Here is a 19,247-nt window from a genome sequence, read left to right on the forward strand (position 1 = left end):
CAGTTCTGGTCCAAGGTGGCAGCCAAGCTTTCTGAATTGGTATCAGTGACCATACCAGTGACCATACCTGTCCTTTTGCTAATTGATCTGTCACAAGTTAATATTACTAAACTTAAAAAGCGCACTGTACTAGCTGGCTTAACAGCTGCCAAGAAGTTGATAGCCTTAAGATGGAAACCTCCCCATTCTCTCACCATCAGACACTGGGCACTTACTTTCCTAGATGTAATTTATCTAGAACTGTCAACTGCTAGAATTAATGGCGCTAGTGAGGCTTCCATAAACAACTGGCGTGCAGCAGCTGACGCACTGAAAGAACTTATAAGATAAGCTCAATGAGACTCTAACCTTGTTTTTCCTGAATGGGTTTGTTTGCGTGTGTGTCACGTCAGATCTATACTCCATAGGGTGCTAGAGAGCGTACCACTGTGAGTGTGCTGTTGGGGTGGGGGGTGGGTGCCCATTTTCCTTTTCCTTTTTTTTTTTTTTTTTTTTAATATAATTTTTATGCACATTTGTTTTGGTTTTTCTTGTACCTTATTGAAGTGCAAGGTTACACTATCACTATTATTATTTTATTATTTTATTTTTTTTTTTTTTTGATTTAGTTGTTACAGTCAATTTTTGTACTGTCTCTATTGTCATTAATGAGTCATGTTTCTTGGTTGTAACTTGTATTCTTGTTAAATAAAAATTTGATCACAAAAAAAAAAAAGTAATTGAAATCAACTAAACTATTATCACCAAATTCAAAAATTGAAGCTAGGAGGATATGGTTACAACTCAATGACTATGTTGAGTGTCAAGCTTAGAAAGTGAGCTGATGAACGACTTAGGCATGTTTCCCCACCAAGTCACTCAGCACGGTTACATGCCCATTTGAGCCGAGGTACACGACAGCTCGACATGGCCACTTAACTGGACTACTGTGCTCGTTACAGTATACATGCATAAGAGCAGAATCAAGTTGACTGAAGTGTGTTGAAGACATTTCGCTGCCTTTCATTTGCTCCGTGGGAGATCATCGTACATGCAAGTTTTGCTGAATTCACTGCAAAGATGTTTATCTGTAAGTTACTTGAATGGTGATTTTGTCAGATGATGCTGCAAGCGATCATTTTGAAATACTTTAAGTAAGCATAAGTCGACAGTCTATTTGGGCTGATTTTCAGTCAAAAATTTCTGACATGTTTAGCCATCTGAAAAAAAGAAACAAAAAATATGTATGAATGAGAGCAGCTTTATTGGCAATTCAGCTGTACTCATTTGCGCTTACAATTTGTTAGATTACAGTCAGACTGACTTGTTTACATCTATTTTAAAAGTCTACTTTTGGTCAGAATGACGTCATGAGTAATTATTTTTTTTCTTTCTAGTGTCAAGTAATTATGAACATTTTAAGAGGATTCAGGCTCGATGAAAACAGCTAATTCTTGAAGACTGATTTACAAACATGTATCCTACCACTGGAGCCAATGGAGGTTCAACTTAAAACAGGGGCCTTTGGAAAGACAATTTGTGCTTTCATTTGATAACCTGGAAGGCATAAAATCACTTACTGCTGGAATAATTTCTGGTTTATAGATTAAAGATAAAAAAGTTCAGCACATAATATTTTAAAATTGACAAAAACAGCTGTCAAACCGATATATGTTGCTGACCCCAACTGCTCTCAGACTCACTCTTTTCTACAAACAAACACTGCTGATCCTAAACAGAATACAACACTCCACATAAAACATCTCCAACAAAGGCCTTTCTCATATACTAGCTGCCATGACACTTTTAGGCCTAGTGGATCACATAAATATACACTCGGTAGTAGGTACAATGCTTTGAAATATACACTCATGTATCATACAAATATGCAAAGTTGGTTTCATATAAGCCATAAGAACATTTTTAATATCAAATAAACCGAAATATGAGGTCTACACATGCTGTAGAGTCTATGTACAGTTATATAAAATATCAACAGACAAATAGTTATCTCTTTCCAACAGGATGTACAGTATGACTGTGGATTTCTAGAATTAGACTCGTGGAATTGTAGCCGACACTTTCTGTAGATTTAAAAAAAAAAGGAATCAAATCTGCGACATATAAAGATTACTATGAAATTTGGTAAATTCATCCATATTACACCATCATTTTACAGACAATGCAAATAATAATATTGGAAGACCCTTTCGAGTTAAAGGTAATTGAAAAAGGATAATTTTGATCATGGAGGTGATATGTGATGACAGAAATTAGATTATGCTTTATCTCAAATGAACAATCTGGATCTTATTCTTATTCATGTAGGGCTTCACCCTCATTTGTTACAAAGCAGCGGTTTACTCATTCAGTTAAGTGCTGATATATGGACACGCAGCAAGTAACTAAGATGGTGCATTATAAACAACAATGCAGCCAATAAGTAGTCAATGAAATTTGAACAATTTAGTAGCTCTGCAAAGTTTTGTTTTCCCTTTGGAACAAATAGATAAGATTAAAATAAATCTTGAAATTCTTTTTTTTTGGTCTCCCAAATGTTATGGTGTAGACAAATGTCTCTATTAATACTGTCTGTTTGGAGAGAAGCTTGTGAGCAAAAATGTTTCCATGACTCATGGGAAAAATGGCCAAAACTATAAAAGATAGACTCCAGGTTGTGAAAACAAAAACTGGGTGACAGCTCATTACTGTGAACTAATTCCATCAGCCTTGTGTACAGGCAGAAAAACAAAATGAGTTAACAGAAAAGTGGGACTTTGTGCCACATCCCTTTCTTTTTTTGACAGATACGACTGCTGACACACATCCAGTACTGCTGACACACATCCAGTACATAGTACCAAACCTACATGATTGGCAGTTGGTAGCGTCTTTCAAAACACTTAGAAAAGTAAACAGTTTGTGCCCAATTAATGAGAGTCCTCTGCACAGGGTGGTTCACATCTAGATGAGGATCAAGTAAAGATTCACAATTCAGTCTTGAACTGTCGCTGACTGGGCTTGTCGGCTATCGATGTCTTCACCGTTAACTTTTTTAGGACAAAATATTTTCTGAATGTACCGTGAAATATACCATAAAATGTAACAAATACACATCAGGCAAAAATATAAAAAGCATCACATTTTAAACGTGTTAAATTGTGTTAATATCAAAGGCAACTAATGTTTTTCCTACAAGCTGGGTCTTGTTGTCATAGTTTTGGCCAGCATATGAACAGTTCTATGAAGTCACAGCATAAAAACACTTGCCATCTTTGTAAAATCACATATTGCGAAACCTTGAAAAGATGTTGTCCAGTTTAACCATCAAAGCACATGGTATATTAAACTGCATGTGGCCACAGCAACCCTGGTGATGTACAAGTGGAACATTATTGCTTACATAGTTAAATGCATTGTCTCTACTGGAGTCGAATGTGGCCAATGAATATCATACTGCTTTCCAACAGTTAAACCTTAATGCAACTAAAACCACTTCATTTCTGAGCTAAAGCATCAAAAGTTAGTCCCTGTTTAAATCCATAGTGAAACATCTGGATCAGCTGGTTGATCTGCTCACATCAGAACTACAAAAGAAACCACCTGCAGGTTCTTTTAAATGTTGAAAACAGATCAGAGGACAACATCTCCTTGGCGCTTGTGGCCTTAAGCATCTTTTCCAGTGAAGAATCTCAACAATGACCATAGTAAATTAATGCACTAACTGAACAAAACTATGACAAAAAGATAACGGCTTGGAGACAAAGGCATGTAAAAAAAATTCTTAGTATCATTCTCTACAAATTTTCTTTTTGTTTCAAAGAATTGTAGCCAGTACTTTAGACCTCCAAGTTTTAGTTGGCACTTTTCCAAGGGTTGCCCTCACATCTGGATGACAGAAAACCACTGTTTGTGTTTAAAAATGTATTGTTCTGACAGCCTACTGAAGAAAAGGTAGTAATATTGGGCGACTTTGTCATAGATAAGCCAGCCATGGGCCAGAGGAAGGCCAGGCTGGCAGAATCAAACAGTCAAAGTATTTTAAAAGAACTGAAATGCTACTCAGCCTAGCCCAGAGTTTCGGAGAAAGGAACTACTCAGATTTATGGCAGTAAAGGTCTTTAAGGGCTTTCAGTTCTTCAATTAGTGTCTTGTTTTGGTTCTCCAGAACGGCCACTCTGTTCTCCAGACACTTAACATACTCCTTCTTCTTCCTGCGGCACTCACGGGCTGCCTCTCTGTAGGAAGGACAAGACATCATTTTGTTTCTTTTTTTTCTTTTGAGTTGGGGGGGTGGGGGTGGTATTATGTTCGCTGCTGGGTGTTACATAAGATAGGATTTACTTTCAATATTCAATAACACTTGTTGGAAATCCCATTAAATGATTAATTTGTTAATGCCACACTTTCTATTTATTAATGGATGATCTTACATCACTGTTTCATTATAGAACTCAACACTTCAAGCGATGGCAGCAGCTATGGATGCTGAGTTAAAGATGTTCTTGACAACGATGAACAACCCTGGTCTGTTCATACCTGTTCTTCATGAGACGGACCTCCCTTTTTCTGGTGACCTCCTCTGTAGCGCCTTGTGTGGGGAGGGCAGGGGACGAGGCCATGACCACACCAGGGGCGATGGTGCTGGCAGGGGCTGCTCGAATCTGATAGGCCTGAACGTCACCGGAGGCCGCTGCATGACAAGGTCGGCAAAAAAAACAAGTCAATGTTTCATTAGCTTGTTTTGTTGATAGAATGATGAAAGAGAAAAGTGAGTGGAGAAAACGAGTAGAGAGGAAGAAATGTTTCTGCATGCATGTACAGATCAAGGATACCCCTCTTACCTTGGACCACTACCTGGTTACTGGGAACTAATATCTGCTGGCCATCACTGGTCTGTGCGTACTGCAGAATGGTGGCTCCAGGCTGGGCAGCTGCTGCTGCATTGGTCATGGTCAGAGTCTGAAGGCCCTGGACTCCATCCGTACCATTATTGGCCAACTGAATGGCCCCACCTTGTGTGATTGCAACTAAATGATTGGTGAGACAGATGACAAAGAAGAAGAAGGGAATACATAGGCAAAAATTACATTTCATTCATACTATTCAATTAATATTGTTCATTTTCTTGCTAGTAGAAAGCTATACCCTGACAGAACAGAGATAAATGTCTGTATGTCTGCATTTGAAGCTTTTGTGTTGCGTTTATCCGACCTAATTCATTCACCTTAAATTTCAACGATGATTGTGCTAAATTTTTTTTCAATCTTTCAAATTACACCAAGAAAAAAAAAAGTAAACTGCTATCCTAAAGATCCCAATATTACCATTTTAGGCTTTTAGATATTGTGATCTACTTTTGTCTACAGGGGGCAGAGGTGTTGACTGAAACACACAGACTATAGCCCTATTCGGACGGCACTAGTTTAATGGGGGGACCTGGGGTAAAGTAATAATAACCGGGAAATCTAGTCCCGTCCGAACGCGCCATGTCAGTAAATAGCGGAGTATGTTGGTAAACTTTGCCGAGAATTCTACCTCCTGTGAAACGGTCCGGAGTATCTACCATAGGTAATACTAATCCCGTGCGAATGCGACCTTCGGTAATAAGTACGGAATATGTCGTCACATCCTTTTAAAGAGAGAAACAATTAGGTGTGTCTGTTTGCAAACATGGAGGTTCTGGATGAAGCCCTCTCGTCCAATTTCGGACTTTGGCTTGCTTCGACCTGGTCGGCGCCATGTCTGTTTACAGATGGGGTTTACGGAAGTGAAATGAAGACGTGCATGGCATCCAGGATGAGACGGTTGTGCGTAACCAACAACTCCTCCCATGTTAGATGAATAGTACAGGGATTTCTTGTCCCGTCCGAATTGGTCATTTCTTCTCCCTGGCACGTCTGGTTAACCAACATTACCATACGCCCCCCCATTGAACTAGTCTCGTCCGAATAGGGCTTTAGTCAAATCATCGTCTTCAAAATATAGTTATGGTATTCATATATTTTGATTTTTCTTTTTATATTCTCTGTTTTAAGTTCTAGTGTTGACTCTACAATGTCTCTCTCAAGTTTCTAAATGTTACACTTTCTTTAGGAGCTTGTCTCTCAAAATGGCTTTTAACTGACTAACAGAGGATCTCCTGAATTGAGTCAAAAATGCTCATTTAAATGCTTCAGGACATACAGGAGAAATCTGCTTTAGTAGAAAACAAAGAATGCCTGTTCGCTCACTCTCCTGACCTGACACACCCTCCTCCATCTTGGAGAACATATATTGGTCAACAGGGGCTAACAGATAAAGTTCACACAGCTTTGATGTTTAAATAACATACGCCTGCACCTCCAACTATCACTTACTGTACTGTCCACTGCTGGTCTGGTAGATGGGTGTGGGAACAGTAACCGTGGTGATGGCGTGCGTGGCTGCGGCAGAAGAGGAATCTTCCTCAGCATTTTCCTCCTCAATGCGAGCAACAGCTGGCGCGTCGGACGAAAGGTCATTCAGGATTTTCCTGTTGGCACAAACAACCTTGAGATTTACTGACAAAACACACTGGGCAGGGTTAATATGAACTCATGAGCCAAGGTTGTCTTGACGGAGAAAGTTCACTGATATGTATGTGAACTAGCACTTTTGACGATAATTTCCATGCCCCACACAGATGAATCTTCTTTGTTTTTGGGTTTCACAGAAGATCAGCCATTTTAAAAGTGCATATCTGTGCTTATTGCTGTACATTATCCCAAAAGCGGTTTGATTGGAACATCTGCTACACTTACCATAGAAAGTAAAATAAAAAATTACCCACACTTTTACGCAACACCTTTCAATCCTGTACACTGACACTTAAAGATGCACAATGTTAAATTATAAAAATGGAACAATGAAAATGTATACATGACTATTTTGGAAAAAAAATAAAAACAATAAGTTGTAAAAAATTAATTAAAATACATGCTCTAAATCAGACCTGGGCATTTTACGGCCCGCGGGCCAGATACGGCCCTTTGCCCGTCCCTGTCCGGCCCGCGCTCCCCTGCCCCCTCCAGTCAAAAATAAAAACGGATTTTGGTGTGCATGCGATGCAGCTGTCTTTTATTTTGAAAGGGCCTGACGCATTGTTTATGAATCCACGCATAAGTGACAGTGACAAGTGACAGGTGATGCTAGCATCCAAATCCCTGATCCACACAAAATGTCTTCTCACGGTAAAAAAAGAAAAGTTGATTCAGAATGCCGCGTTTTCAACAAGGCATGGACAGCGAAATATTTGTTTACAGAAGTAAAAGGTAAAGCTGTGTGTTTAGTTTGTGGTGTGTCAGTGGCTGTGTTAAAGGAGTATAATATCCACCGTCACTACGTGACTAAACACGGGGAGAAATACAATAACTTTTCAGAAAAAGAGCGCGCAGCTGAGTCGTCTCTGTTGCTCGCCAATTTGCAATCTCAACAAACAGTTTTTACAAAACGTTTGACATCCAGAGGTGCTGCAGTCAAGACAAGTTTTGTTATTTCGCACAAGATTGCTAGAAAGAGCAAACCCTTCTCTGATGGAGAGTTCATTAAGGAGTGTTTGGTGGACTCGTCTGCGCTAATATGTCCCGAGAAAAAAGACGCTTTTGAGAACGTCTCCCTCTCCCGCCGCACCGTAACGAGGAGGATTGAGGACATCGCGAAAAAACTGGTGCTACAACTGAAAGACAGCGTGAATGACTTTGAGTACTTTTCCCTGGCTTTGGATGAGAGCTGTGGTATACGGGGCACTGCCCAGCTGCTCATCTTCATGCGCGGGATCAATGCAGACTTCAGAATCACGGAGGAGCTGGCAGACATGCGGTCAATGAAAGGGACAACAACAGGGAGTGATCTCTTAGCTGAGGTAAATGCATGTCTCGGAAGCTTGGGGCTGAAATGGGACAAACTGGTGGGCGTGACAACAGATGGGTGTCCAAATCTCACAGGAAAAAAAGTTGGTCTATTAAAGCGAATCCAGGACAAAGTGGCAGAAATTAACTTTTTTTCATTGTATATACATCAGGAAGTGTTATGCAAGTCAGTGTTACAAGTGAATCACGTTGTTGATGTTGTAACTTAAAACTGTTAACTTTATCAGATCAAGGGCACTGAATCATAGACAGTTCGTTTCACTTTTAGAAGAAATTGAGACTGCCCACCGTGACCTAAGCTACCACACAGCCGTCAGGTGGCTGAGTCTGGGAAAAGTGCTGAAAAGCTTCTGGGACCTGAGAGAGGAGATTCAGGAGTTCTGTGTGAGGAAGGGACATGCCATCCCTCAGCTTTCAGAGGCAGACTGGCTGGCAGATCTCGCTTTTACTGTTGATGTGACTGCTCAGATGGATGAACTAAATGTTAAACTGCAAAGCAAGGGACTTTTTGTGTATGAAATGTACAGTGCAGTCAAGGCCTTCAGTAGGAAGTTGCAGCTTCTGTCGAGCCAAATCAGAGATAATATTCTCACTCACATGCCACTTCAACTCACTTCAACCTAAACCACAATTTGTTCATGTTTATAAATATTTAAATATTCTTATTTATTACCAAAATAATCTGATTTAAATATTTTATTATAAAAAGAAATATAATGAGAAAACATAAGTCAATATTAAATTTGAGTCATTGCTGGTTCGGCCCTCCAACACATTTCAGATTTTTCATGCGGCCCCCTGAAGAAATTAATTGCCCACCCCTGCTCTAAATGAATGCTCAACCTGGAGCATCAATCAATTTGTGGTTTCCTCCTGCAGCATAACCATCATGAACTCTGCTTATATACACGACTGTAAAAATGTACAAAATAAGAAAATCAGTTCACACCGCTGAACTCTGTATCATCTGCCTGACAATAAGCTTTCGAGCCCAAAATAGAGGATGGATTGCATAGAGTTCTTTTTGCACATGTGAGTACAAATTGATCAAAAAGAGAACTGAATTAATGATGATCATTATGGCCAATGATTTTCCTTGATACCTGTATCAGACGAGTCCATACAGATGGCTAGTTTTCAAAAATAGAAATATTAAACCCTTTAATTTGCATTTCAATAAGTAGCTGGTGCTGTTGCCCGTCTAACTTTTTTAATTTTTTTTTTATCTGTTTTTGTTGTAACTACTGAATAACTTGATTGTTCTGACAGTCTTCACATAAATCACCTGTATGAAGGACGTCGTGACAGAATCTCTCTGCGTTTCTGGGAGTCAGTGACACTGTCTACTGACTCCTGTGAATCTTCACTCTCTGCTATGGTGGAGATCTGGAATAATCACATAAACGAGACGGTAAAACATTAATTAAACTGAATGTTATTTCTGTTATGGCTGAATATGAATACTGAGACAAAAAAAGAAAGCTTTTGTCTTTCACCTGTACAGCCTGGACCTGTGGGGACTGGATAACAGATGGCTGTGCAGCTTGGATGACACCATGGACCTGAACAGTCTGTCCATTGGGAAGCTGTACCAACGTTACAGTGGGACCTGTTGCTGAGGCATGTCCTGTTGTCATGGTTACCTACAATTCAGACGTGCTGTTAATGTGCTGTCAAGCCAGATGCAGTTTAACATTTGTAACATTTCAAATAAGTGATAAAACACATAGCGTGTTTTCTTCTATTGACTGTTATTTAAATAAATAAACCAAATTAAGAGTTGAAGTTTACATAATGTGTTACCTGTGCCAAAGTAGCGATCTGTGCCGGCGTGATCTGCTGGTTCTCTGCCTCAGTCACAGCAGTGTCCACTGCCTGCTGAGCCTCTACTGCTGACTCCATCTTCATTGGCTAAGCTAAGGATGGAGATTTAAACAGTCTTAAAACGGATACAGGACCATATAAACCAAGAAAATCTTTTTAATTAATAACAAAATTCATGACACATTTTTTGTGAGGTTTCACATAGGTAATGTAAAACAAACATTTATGGAATTTGCAAGTAATCATTGTTCTTGAAATTAAAAACATCACAACAATCAGTTAAAACGTTTAAAAGCTGCAACTTTTACAACACTGAGTGTTTCTGATGAGAGGCCTGAAATAGGAGCATCATTGACCAGACTATATTCACCCTGATGAGGTTAGGAAGAGTTCTGTGCCAATACCATGGGCTTCTGCTCCATGTCTGACACTTGGATGAACTCAGACGGTCTCTTTATTGGCAGGTGGTGTGTCATAATTATCACAGGAGATCATTTTTAATTTTTTTTCCCCCAAGAAAAAGCGATAATAGGAGCGTGAAGCGTATGAAATGTTACATCTATTTGTGTTCTGTGCAGATGTTCTCTTCCTTCTACGGCCTGTTAGACAAGGTACACTTTCGTTTCTTGCATCTTAAATGGCTAGCTATAATGAGCTGGCCTATCATATATTAGCCATCATCCAGCTCATTTTCCACTGAGCATCACAAAGGAATGATTACAGCGCTTCCAAACTTGCCATCATCGTCTGGTTTTGGTAAAGGCCTCTTTGACTTTCTGGGCAAGAAAAAAAAACTTACAATATTATGGATGGAGCCAATATTCTTTGTGAAATCTCATTCAAAGTGGGACACTAATAATTAGACATTGTAACGTCTTAGTCTGTTGTTTATTACTGCTACTTCCTCTCCATGGATATCTGGAAAATAAATTGTTTCACATAAGAACCGGGTTTCTTATTTTATATGGCTCAGAATCAATTCACTAATCTGAAATACATTTTGAACACATTTGTTTCTGTTGGGTACACTTGATTTGCCGCATATATATATATATAGATATAAATTATTTTTGGGATAAATAAAGTTTTTTTCATTCATATTTAATTTCATATCTCAGCATGCTTCCATACTGACAACGTTTTTGATGATGCTTTATTGTTGTTGAGGAAGCAAATCACACCACCGGACCATCACGGCCTCGTTACGGACAAAGCTATACGTTAACTGTACAAACTTTGGTTCAAAGCAGGGATTTTTAAAGACCAAGACAGTAAGCATCCCCTCAGTTAAGTTAGTTAAGACACCACACTCAATCCACCTTTTTACTTTGTTTTGTTAAATGCCTGTAGGATCAAGATTATATTGTTTAATCTTAGAAAGTTAGCCAAAGAAACTACATGTTGCCTTTCTGACATAACCAGGCTGCATTAAACAAATAAATAGTCTTTTTTTTTACAGGAGTTTATTTGTTTCTGACTTTGTGACCAGTCTAATTCTTAATTCTGATGTAATGTTTACTCAGCTCCTGGGCCAGGCAAATGGAACCTGCATTACTCGGGATGGAAAGTCTATTTGATTTTTTTTTTCTAGCAACATTTTAATTAATATGATTAAAAATTAATCAATTGAAAACGATAGTAACTATGAATTATGTATACACTTTTCTTGCAAGCTTACTTCTGCATTTTTTGCACACAACAGACTTGAAAAGATAATATAATAAGTACTTTTTAAAAAATCAAATCAAGAATCGAATTATGCAATATTTTAGATTCGCAGTACTATTTTTCACCTCAACCGTTCACCTTGAGTGACATATAAGGCGAGGCAAATGTTTTCATATAGCTCAGTACCACCAACTGTATTTCAATAAAAATCTGTTGATACTAATGTCAAACACCAAAGCCTCGCTGTGTGCACGTTACAGTTTTAAGATAAGCAAAGGTGCCACTAACATAATTCCAGAGGTGTCAAGTAACGAAGTACAAATACTTCGTTACTGTACTTAAGTACACTTTTTAGGTATCTGTACTTTACTCCATTACTTATTTTTCTGCCTACTTCTGACTTCTACTCATTACATTTTCACACAAGTATCTGTACATTCTATTCCTTACATTTTCAAAACAAACAGCCTCGTTACTCTTGGCTTCAGTTTTTTTTTTTTTTAACTCTTGGCTTCAGTGTAATGTTTATGTATTTCACGTCATGTGCGCCATCCAATACAGATCAGTGGCGCCCTCCACACCTAGTGAGAACGAGTGTAATTGGATGAATCATATAACGCAAACACTCATCGGTTAGGGTATTCGTCAAATTTGTGCTGACACACAAGGAAATCGTCATTCGTCAGAAGCAAGCAGGTGTTCTACAAACTGCAAACGCGAAGCTGCGCGAAGTGTGTGCCACGCCACAATGTCGGATTCAGAAAAAGATGGCGAAATCTCTGAAAGGCCGGACACAGGCGAGAGCGTATCGGGAGATGGAGACGGAGACCAACAAGACCTTCCTCATCCTTGGCCCTATCTCAAAGAAGAATGAGTCGTGGAAAATGCAATGCAAACTCTGCACACCCAAGACCCACGTGTAGAACTAATCAGTTTTCAAATTAAGCTTGCAATTCATATAGTGGCATCTACCTTTTTGTGTGGGTTTTAAAAAAAAAATATATATATTTTTTTTTATTTAAAGGTTACTTTATACTTTAAGTAGGTTTTAGAGCACATACTTTTTCACTTTTACTTGAGTAAAGAGGTCAAGTTGAAGTATCAACTTTTACCAGTGTTTTTAAACTGCAGTATCTCTACTTCTACTAAAGTAACAAATGTGTGTTGACACCACTGCATAATTCTAAATTACCTGTAAGACAAGTTAATTCTAACAGCCATACAATAAATCTGACAAAGCAGGACAAACTGGGGAAAATTCAGCAAAATAAAAAAGAGGAAAATAGGACAAAAATATTTGCATTTAAGGGGATTACATGTTTAATGATACACTAATCACTTTCTGTGTGCGGAAAACAGTTCGCGAATGAAACTTCAGCTGAGAACCAATCTTTCTGTGACTGCAGCACCCACAGAGATGTGATCAGTGGCTGTCTTCAGGCGGTGCAGGAGTGTTGATCTGGAACCGTGTTGTTCACTCAGCCCAGTGATCTCACACTGTGCGTAGCGTCTCTCCGCCGCATGATTGGCTTTACACATTTCTCCCTCTGCTTTTCAAAAATCACTTGGAAGCTCTGTGTGTGACAGCCGAGCCACATGGCCGGGCGACGCCCCCCTCCACGCACACAGGGTCACATCCCGGGAGATAAAAACTGTTAAAAACACAATCCGAGACCTTTCTATATTGTGTGTTAATGTCGACAAGGCTCGACCTCGCGATTTCAACAGTAAGTCAAATGCAGGCGGTCTGCGATGTCTGTCGACAACAAATTGTTACAAAACAACAAAAATAGCGGTTGACAAGACAGAAGTGATAAAAACTATATGCAAAAGTACACTTATCGGGGAAAAGTCACAGAAATAAATGAAAATATCGCGTGTCAACCTTTCAGTGTGCCTTCAAGGGGAAAACAGCGCAATTTTTGGCGCATATAAAGCGCCTGCATATTACAGCATGATTTGAAAACTTAAGAGTATTAATAACGCTGTAGTGCCATTGTTGTTTCAAACGTATGAACACAAATCTGTCCTCGCTAGTTTGCAATCAAAACAAGACATTTGCGCGGTTTCTCCCTTCCAGCCGCAGCCTCCCCTCCCTCCATCCTGCTACAAACACACCGCGGCGCCATGATCTCTTTGTTTCCTTCGGGCCGAACCCGACCAAACTGCCACTTTCTCAGGCCGCCTCCCGTGTCTCTGAACCCTGGTCATCCCTTCGTCCTTACCGATACAGACTCCCTTCGTCACTCCCGGGCCTCCGGAGCTCCACTTTTATTCTGGCCGACACGTAAGAGCCCGCGTCAGGCTACACCTCCGCCGCGTCACCGGGAACAACAACACGGAGATTGGAGAAGAACGAGAAGGCAGATGGCGACACTGACCGGAAATGTACGAAGTGTTTACGGAGGAGACCGGACAATACCGAAGGGAAGCGGATCAAAACGACAGCCTTTTGCCGCAAGGAGCATTGGCAAAATTGTACGATGAGCACATTATTACGTATTTTAAGCACTATTAAACAGTAATTTAAAAAGAGGCGGCGTTTTTTTTTCTTGTAATATCTAGCGTTATATTAACTGGGACTAGAGGTCCATGGGTTTATTTAAACTGGATAACATATTTTTTCAAATATAAATATATGTTGCATTATAGCTCGGTGGTTTGAGACGAGCAAGAAATTCACTTTATTTTAGAATTATTTCAAAACACTAAAAAAATGCCCCCACTACATTTTTTTCTAGTTTAGATGCTGTGGAGTTTAGTTGGGTAACCATTTTAAAACCTTCTCTCTTACAACATCTGGTATGTGAAAATGCTACTGATAAGGTTACAACATTCCTACACTTAGAAGAAAAAAGTGAACAAAATAGAAAAATACAGTCTTGTGTGAGTCTTAATCCAACCTTAATTTCTTCAAATTTTACTTCCAAGCAGCTAGACTTTGTAATATTTTAGCCAGCAGTCTTTAGCAAAAGTTCTCCAGGTTATTTATCAGTTTTTCTTTCTACATTGGCTGCTGTTTTACTCATTTTCAGTCCAATCATTGTACTTCACCATTTTCAGAGGAATTATTTTTTTCTTTCTTTTTGTTTGTTTGTTTGTTATGTCACTTAAAGGATAAGACCGGTTTTTTGACATTGGGCCCTTGATTTCACATTATAACATGATGTTCTACTCACCCCTGCTTGTTGTTGAACATTTGGAGCTGTTCCGAAGATATTCGAGAGGCGTCTGGCTGCTCTCTTGAGATATTCGGCCATGAAACGGTTTCCTATGGGCAAGCTTAAACAGGCACAAACTATGCTGTTTATAATTTATTAATTACTGTACACTAGCACTGATAACGTGGAGGTGCGTCGCTTACTTAAAAAAATCCGGGTTATTGTAATTTTGATTTTTTTGTCGTAAAGTGGGTGTTACTGACGTCATCGTCGTGCTACTGCCACAGACAGCCCACAGACCTGCTGCCTATTTATTCATTCGGCTAAAATTCAAAATTAGTAACCCGGATTTTTTTAAGTAAGCGACGCACCTCCACGTTATCAGTGCTAGTATACAGTAATTAATAAATTATAAACAGCATAGTTTGTGCCTGTATAAGCTTGCCCATAGGAAACCGTTTCATGGCCGAATATCTCAAGAGAGCAGCCAGACGCCTCGCGAATATCTTCGGAACAGCTCCAAATGACCAACAACAAGCAGGGGTGAGTAGAACATCATGTTATAATGTGAAATCAAGGGCCCAATGTCAAAAAACCGGTCTTATCCTTTAACACTGATTTATGAATTATTCAAGCATAAAAAAATGATCCAAACTCAAGGGATGAACCAGTGTTGTGTCTACACAAATTGTATCTTCAGGTACTTTGCTACTAGCAGCCTGTTGTAAAAACACATAACATTTTCCTAATTCTGTTGTTGCATCGGTGAAAAATGTAAAAGCTAACACAATTTGAAAATATTTCTATTCCTTGTTGGAATATTTTTTAGAACAAAGGGAGAAGTACTCATATCATAAGAAAAAAAAAATAGTGTCACCATGATCTTGTGAAACTTCTTCCTTAGCCACATAAGTCCTGCTCAAAAACTTGTCAGAAGTGTTGGAATAACTGTTTAGCAGCTGGATGATGCAGTAAGAGAATAGGCCAGGAATCATACAGCAGCCAATGAGTGGTTTATAACAGTTTTTGATTTGACAGGCATGGCAGCAACATGCCCGGGCACACCATCAACAACCCCGACAGATTTGAAACTGGCGGCTTATATACAGAGTCACTAATAGTTTGCCTGGACCTTTCCCATTAGCAGGTGTTGTCTTTTTTTGCAACCAATTGATCCCCTGGAACACTTATGAGCGCGTTTGTTTCCCCGGGAATCTTTTTGGCTGCGCATCTGTTCGGACGGGTGAGTTTTCCACACAACAAGCTGTGTTCAAAACCGCCTACTTCTCCTACTACTCCCACTACTCCTACTAACTTGAACTTTTTTTTTTAAGTTCCCGGATGCATACTAGATTCGCCAAAATGTTGGGTATCCATCATGAGGTTACTACTCATACTCAAACTACCCAAGATGCAACGCAACGTGACGTCGCCGATCGTCATTTCCTGTCAAAACGGCAGTTTCAAGCTTGCTACAACGAGGGAATATATACTGGAGAAATGATTGCAGTACTTTTAGCAGTTCAGTGGATAGAAGAGGTTAAACCATTAAAATCAATTATATGTTCAGATTCTAGTTCTTCATTATTTAGTATTCAAAATAGTAAGTCAGATAGACCAGATATATTAATTGAAATAGAACAAACTCTTTATAGAATTAATATGATGGGGCTTATAGTTCATTTTATATGGGTACCAGCGCATTATGGAGTTGAGGGAAATGAAATGGCAGATAGGATGGCAAAACAGAGTGTAAAACGAGTATTGTTTGATATTAATGTAAGACTGAGTGTAAAAGAGGTAAAGGGTATTACCGTATAAAACAAAAAATGGAAGAGAGATGGCAAAAGTTATGGGAGGAAGAAAGAAAAGGACGTTGGTTGTATAAAATACAAAGGAAAATAGGGAAAATGAGAAGATCAGAAAGAAGTAGGAGAGAAGAGACGATTATAACAAGACTTAGAATTGGACATAATGGATTGAATAAAAACCTATGATATGATAGGAAAACATCAGTCAGGGAAATGTGAGTGTGGGGAAGATGAGACAATTGAACATGTTATTTTATATTGTAGGAATTATCAGGCTCAGAGAAATAATTTAATTAGAAATCTTTGTAGGATGGAAATTAAATTGGATATAGTAGATTTATTGCAAAAATAATCAGGAAACAGAGGATATCAGGTTATTTTTTATTATTTAAAACAGTGTAGGTTGTATAATAGAATTTAGTATATATAAGAGTATATAAATGAGTGTATATGAGTAGGGGCTATGTAAATGTGTAGGCATATGTAGATATAAGGGTGTATATGTGGATGTGGGTGTATATATGTGTGTATGGGTGTATATATATATATAAATGTGTATGTGTGTGTATATATAAATATATGTATAGAATTGTCATGTGATCCACACTCCTTACCAGTTGGTGGCGGTAATGCTTCCTTAAGTTGTTTGCCAACCGCCAATAAAAAAAAAAAACGAAATAGAGAGAGAGAGCTACAACGAGGGTAGGTTCCTTTCCTGTTTTCAAAACAAAAGCACCAATTGTATCGTAATGGCTTTCCCTATGATAAAAGGCAGCGGGTATTTTATTTTGTGAAAATAACCGGAAGTGTGTTGCTCACTGCGGCTAGCTTTAGTAGCGCCGAATTCGAGGGAACAAAGTTGTAAATAGCTGGTATTTTGTCAGATTTTCAACACGTTGGGGATCTAAACGACTACTTTCTCGCCTGAAAATGTTTCAAATGTTGCTAAAGTTATATATTTACAGAGTTTATAGCTTAAAGACATGCTATGCAACTTTTTCATGGTCATAAAATTGCTTGGCAATCATCAGTTTGCTTGGCTGACCCGTTCCGATGAAAACGGTGACATTTCCTTCTCCATCTGGTGGCCCTAGCCCGAAACAGCGCTTGCAACTTTGCCTGTGGCGCCGCGTGCTTTGTTTAGCTCTGGAAGTCTCGCGACACACGGGAGAACTACTGCTTCACGGCAGGTCGTAAAGGGCTCTGAGCCGAGCCAGGTAGCCTGATAGCACAGATTCTATAATAGTACAGATACGCCACTCACGGTGCATTTCCGGTTTCCAACGAGGCGATTTTGGTTGCAGTTCCACCCTTTTTCCACGTGGGGCGCTCAATTTTGGAGACCAGAATGAATGGAGTCCTATGGAGCTATACGCCCTTTCGTGCCCTTATCTCAAGATATAATTTTTTCTCTAGTAATTCGAATGTTGTTTTCGAAAGAGGATGTTTAGAAAATACCCATGGCTGAGTTTTAGATTTTTAGAGCCACTCATTGGCTTAAAAAAAGGATTTGAAGTGTATATGACGTCATACATAGCTTACGACCGGAGATGCCGCTTTACGGCAATAATCCTGCTTGTTGTTGGTCTCAAAGGCAGCAGCGTTTTCAAGGAAGAGCTGTAGTAAGAGAGAATGTGTGGTAACATCACAGATTCTTAGGCTGTGGTAACATAAGCGGAAAAAGTCCATCTTAATTCTGTTGTCGCTTGGTATGGAGCCAGCCGTCAAGCGGTGCCTCTGGTCGTAATTCTGGTCGAGCGCTGTCATTAGCACAATGCTAGCGCGTGGTGGACAACAAGAAGCCAACCAGTAAGAAATCAAAGCGATATATGTACTCGTTCAGTAGATTTTTTACTTGAAACCCATGTTGAGCTCTCAGAAACTACATTCAAATCTGAGCGCTCTTGAGGAGACTTAGGTGAAACTGACCATTTGTAGCATCTAGCTCCATAGGGCCCCATTCATTCTGGTCTCCACCGACGCCCCCAGTGGAATTCTGGTGGAACTGCAGCCAAAAAGCCGGTACAATGGAGCTTAATAGAGAGTGGCAAGGCTGTTCGTTATAATGGCTGTGCTGATAGACACTGACACACCCCCTCTCCATTAGCTGTCGAAGGCTAAATTGAATGCGGTTAGCTTCTAGAGTTGTAATATAGTTTGTAATAGATATCGTGATGGCAGAACCACCGCTACTTGCCCGTCTGACCGCTGAGTCACCCAGAGCCAGCGATTCAGCGGCAGTGTTGCCATAGTTACTTTGAAACAGTAATCCGACTACTGACTACTGATTACTTCTTTAAAAAGTAACTTAGTTAAGTTACTGACTACTTGCTTTCAAAAGTAACTAAGTTATATTACTTTTAGTTACTTTCAGCCGAGGCTGATCCCCCGCCCCTATAACATGAAAATGACTACCAGTTCTGCCAATACTCACTTTATTGACATGTATTTTAACTGGAACATCAAAAATGACACGGGCATTTGCAAACTTTTTGTTTTTAAATAAAAAAAAATAAGACAGTCTTTCTTGACTTTACTTAAAATATAAAAAAACCTCTTACGTAAAAAAGTAATACATATTGAACATCCCTTGAACCTGTAGTTGTCTAACATTAGAGCAGCAAGAAGTGGTTTTATGAAACAAAAACAGTATTAAAAAAAAATCAAAATACTCTTTCTTCACTTCATTTAACTGAAATACTTATTACAAATTAAATGCTTTTTTGACTTCATTAAATCTAACTTAAAGGATAAGATCGTTTTTTTGACATTGGGCCCTTGATTTCACATTATAACATGATGTTCTACTCACCCCTGCTTTTTGTTGGCCATTTGGCGCTGTTCCGAAGATATTCGCGAGGCGTCTGGCTGCTCTCTTGAGATATTCGGCCATGAAACGGTTTCCTATGGGCAAG

General features: G+C 39.2%; 1 protein-coding gene across 1 annotated transcript; it reads right to left on the reverse strand.

Moving 5' to 3' along the window:
* Nucleotides 1-716: 716 nt before the first annotated feature.
* creb1b (cAMP responsive element binding protein 1b) lies at nt 717-13,717 on the reverse strand. Its single transcript, XM_075479103.1, has 8 exons — nt 13,586-13,717; nt 9,672-9,784; nt 9,365-9,511; nt 9,154-9,254; nt 6,339-6,493; nt 4,824-5,009; nt 4,519-4,672; nt 717-4,217 (listed from the first exon to the last, which is right to left on the reverse strand). Exons 2-8 carry the CDS (start codon nt 9,774-9,776, stop codon nt 4,073-4,075), a joined length of 993 nt encoding a protein of 330 aa, XP_075335218.1. The 5' UTR covers nt 9,777-9,784; nt 13,586-13,717; the 3' UTR covers nt 717-4,072.
* Nucleotides 13,718-19,247: the final 5,530 nt, after the last annotated feature.

Source organism: Odontesthes bonariensis, chromosome 12 (genome assembly GCF_027942865.1).
Source record: "Odontesthes bonariensis isolate fOdoBon6 chromosome 12, fOdoBon6.hap1, whole genome shotgun sequence".
Lineage (NCBI taxonomy): Eukaryota > Metazoa > Chordata > Actinopteri > Atheriniformes > Atherinopsidae > Odontesthes > Odontesthes bonariensis.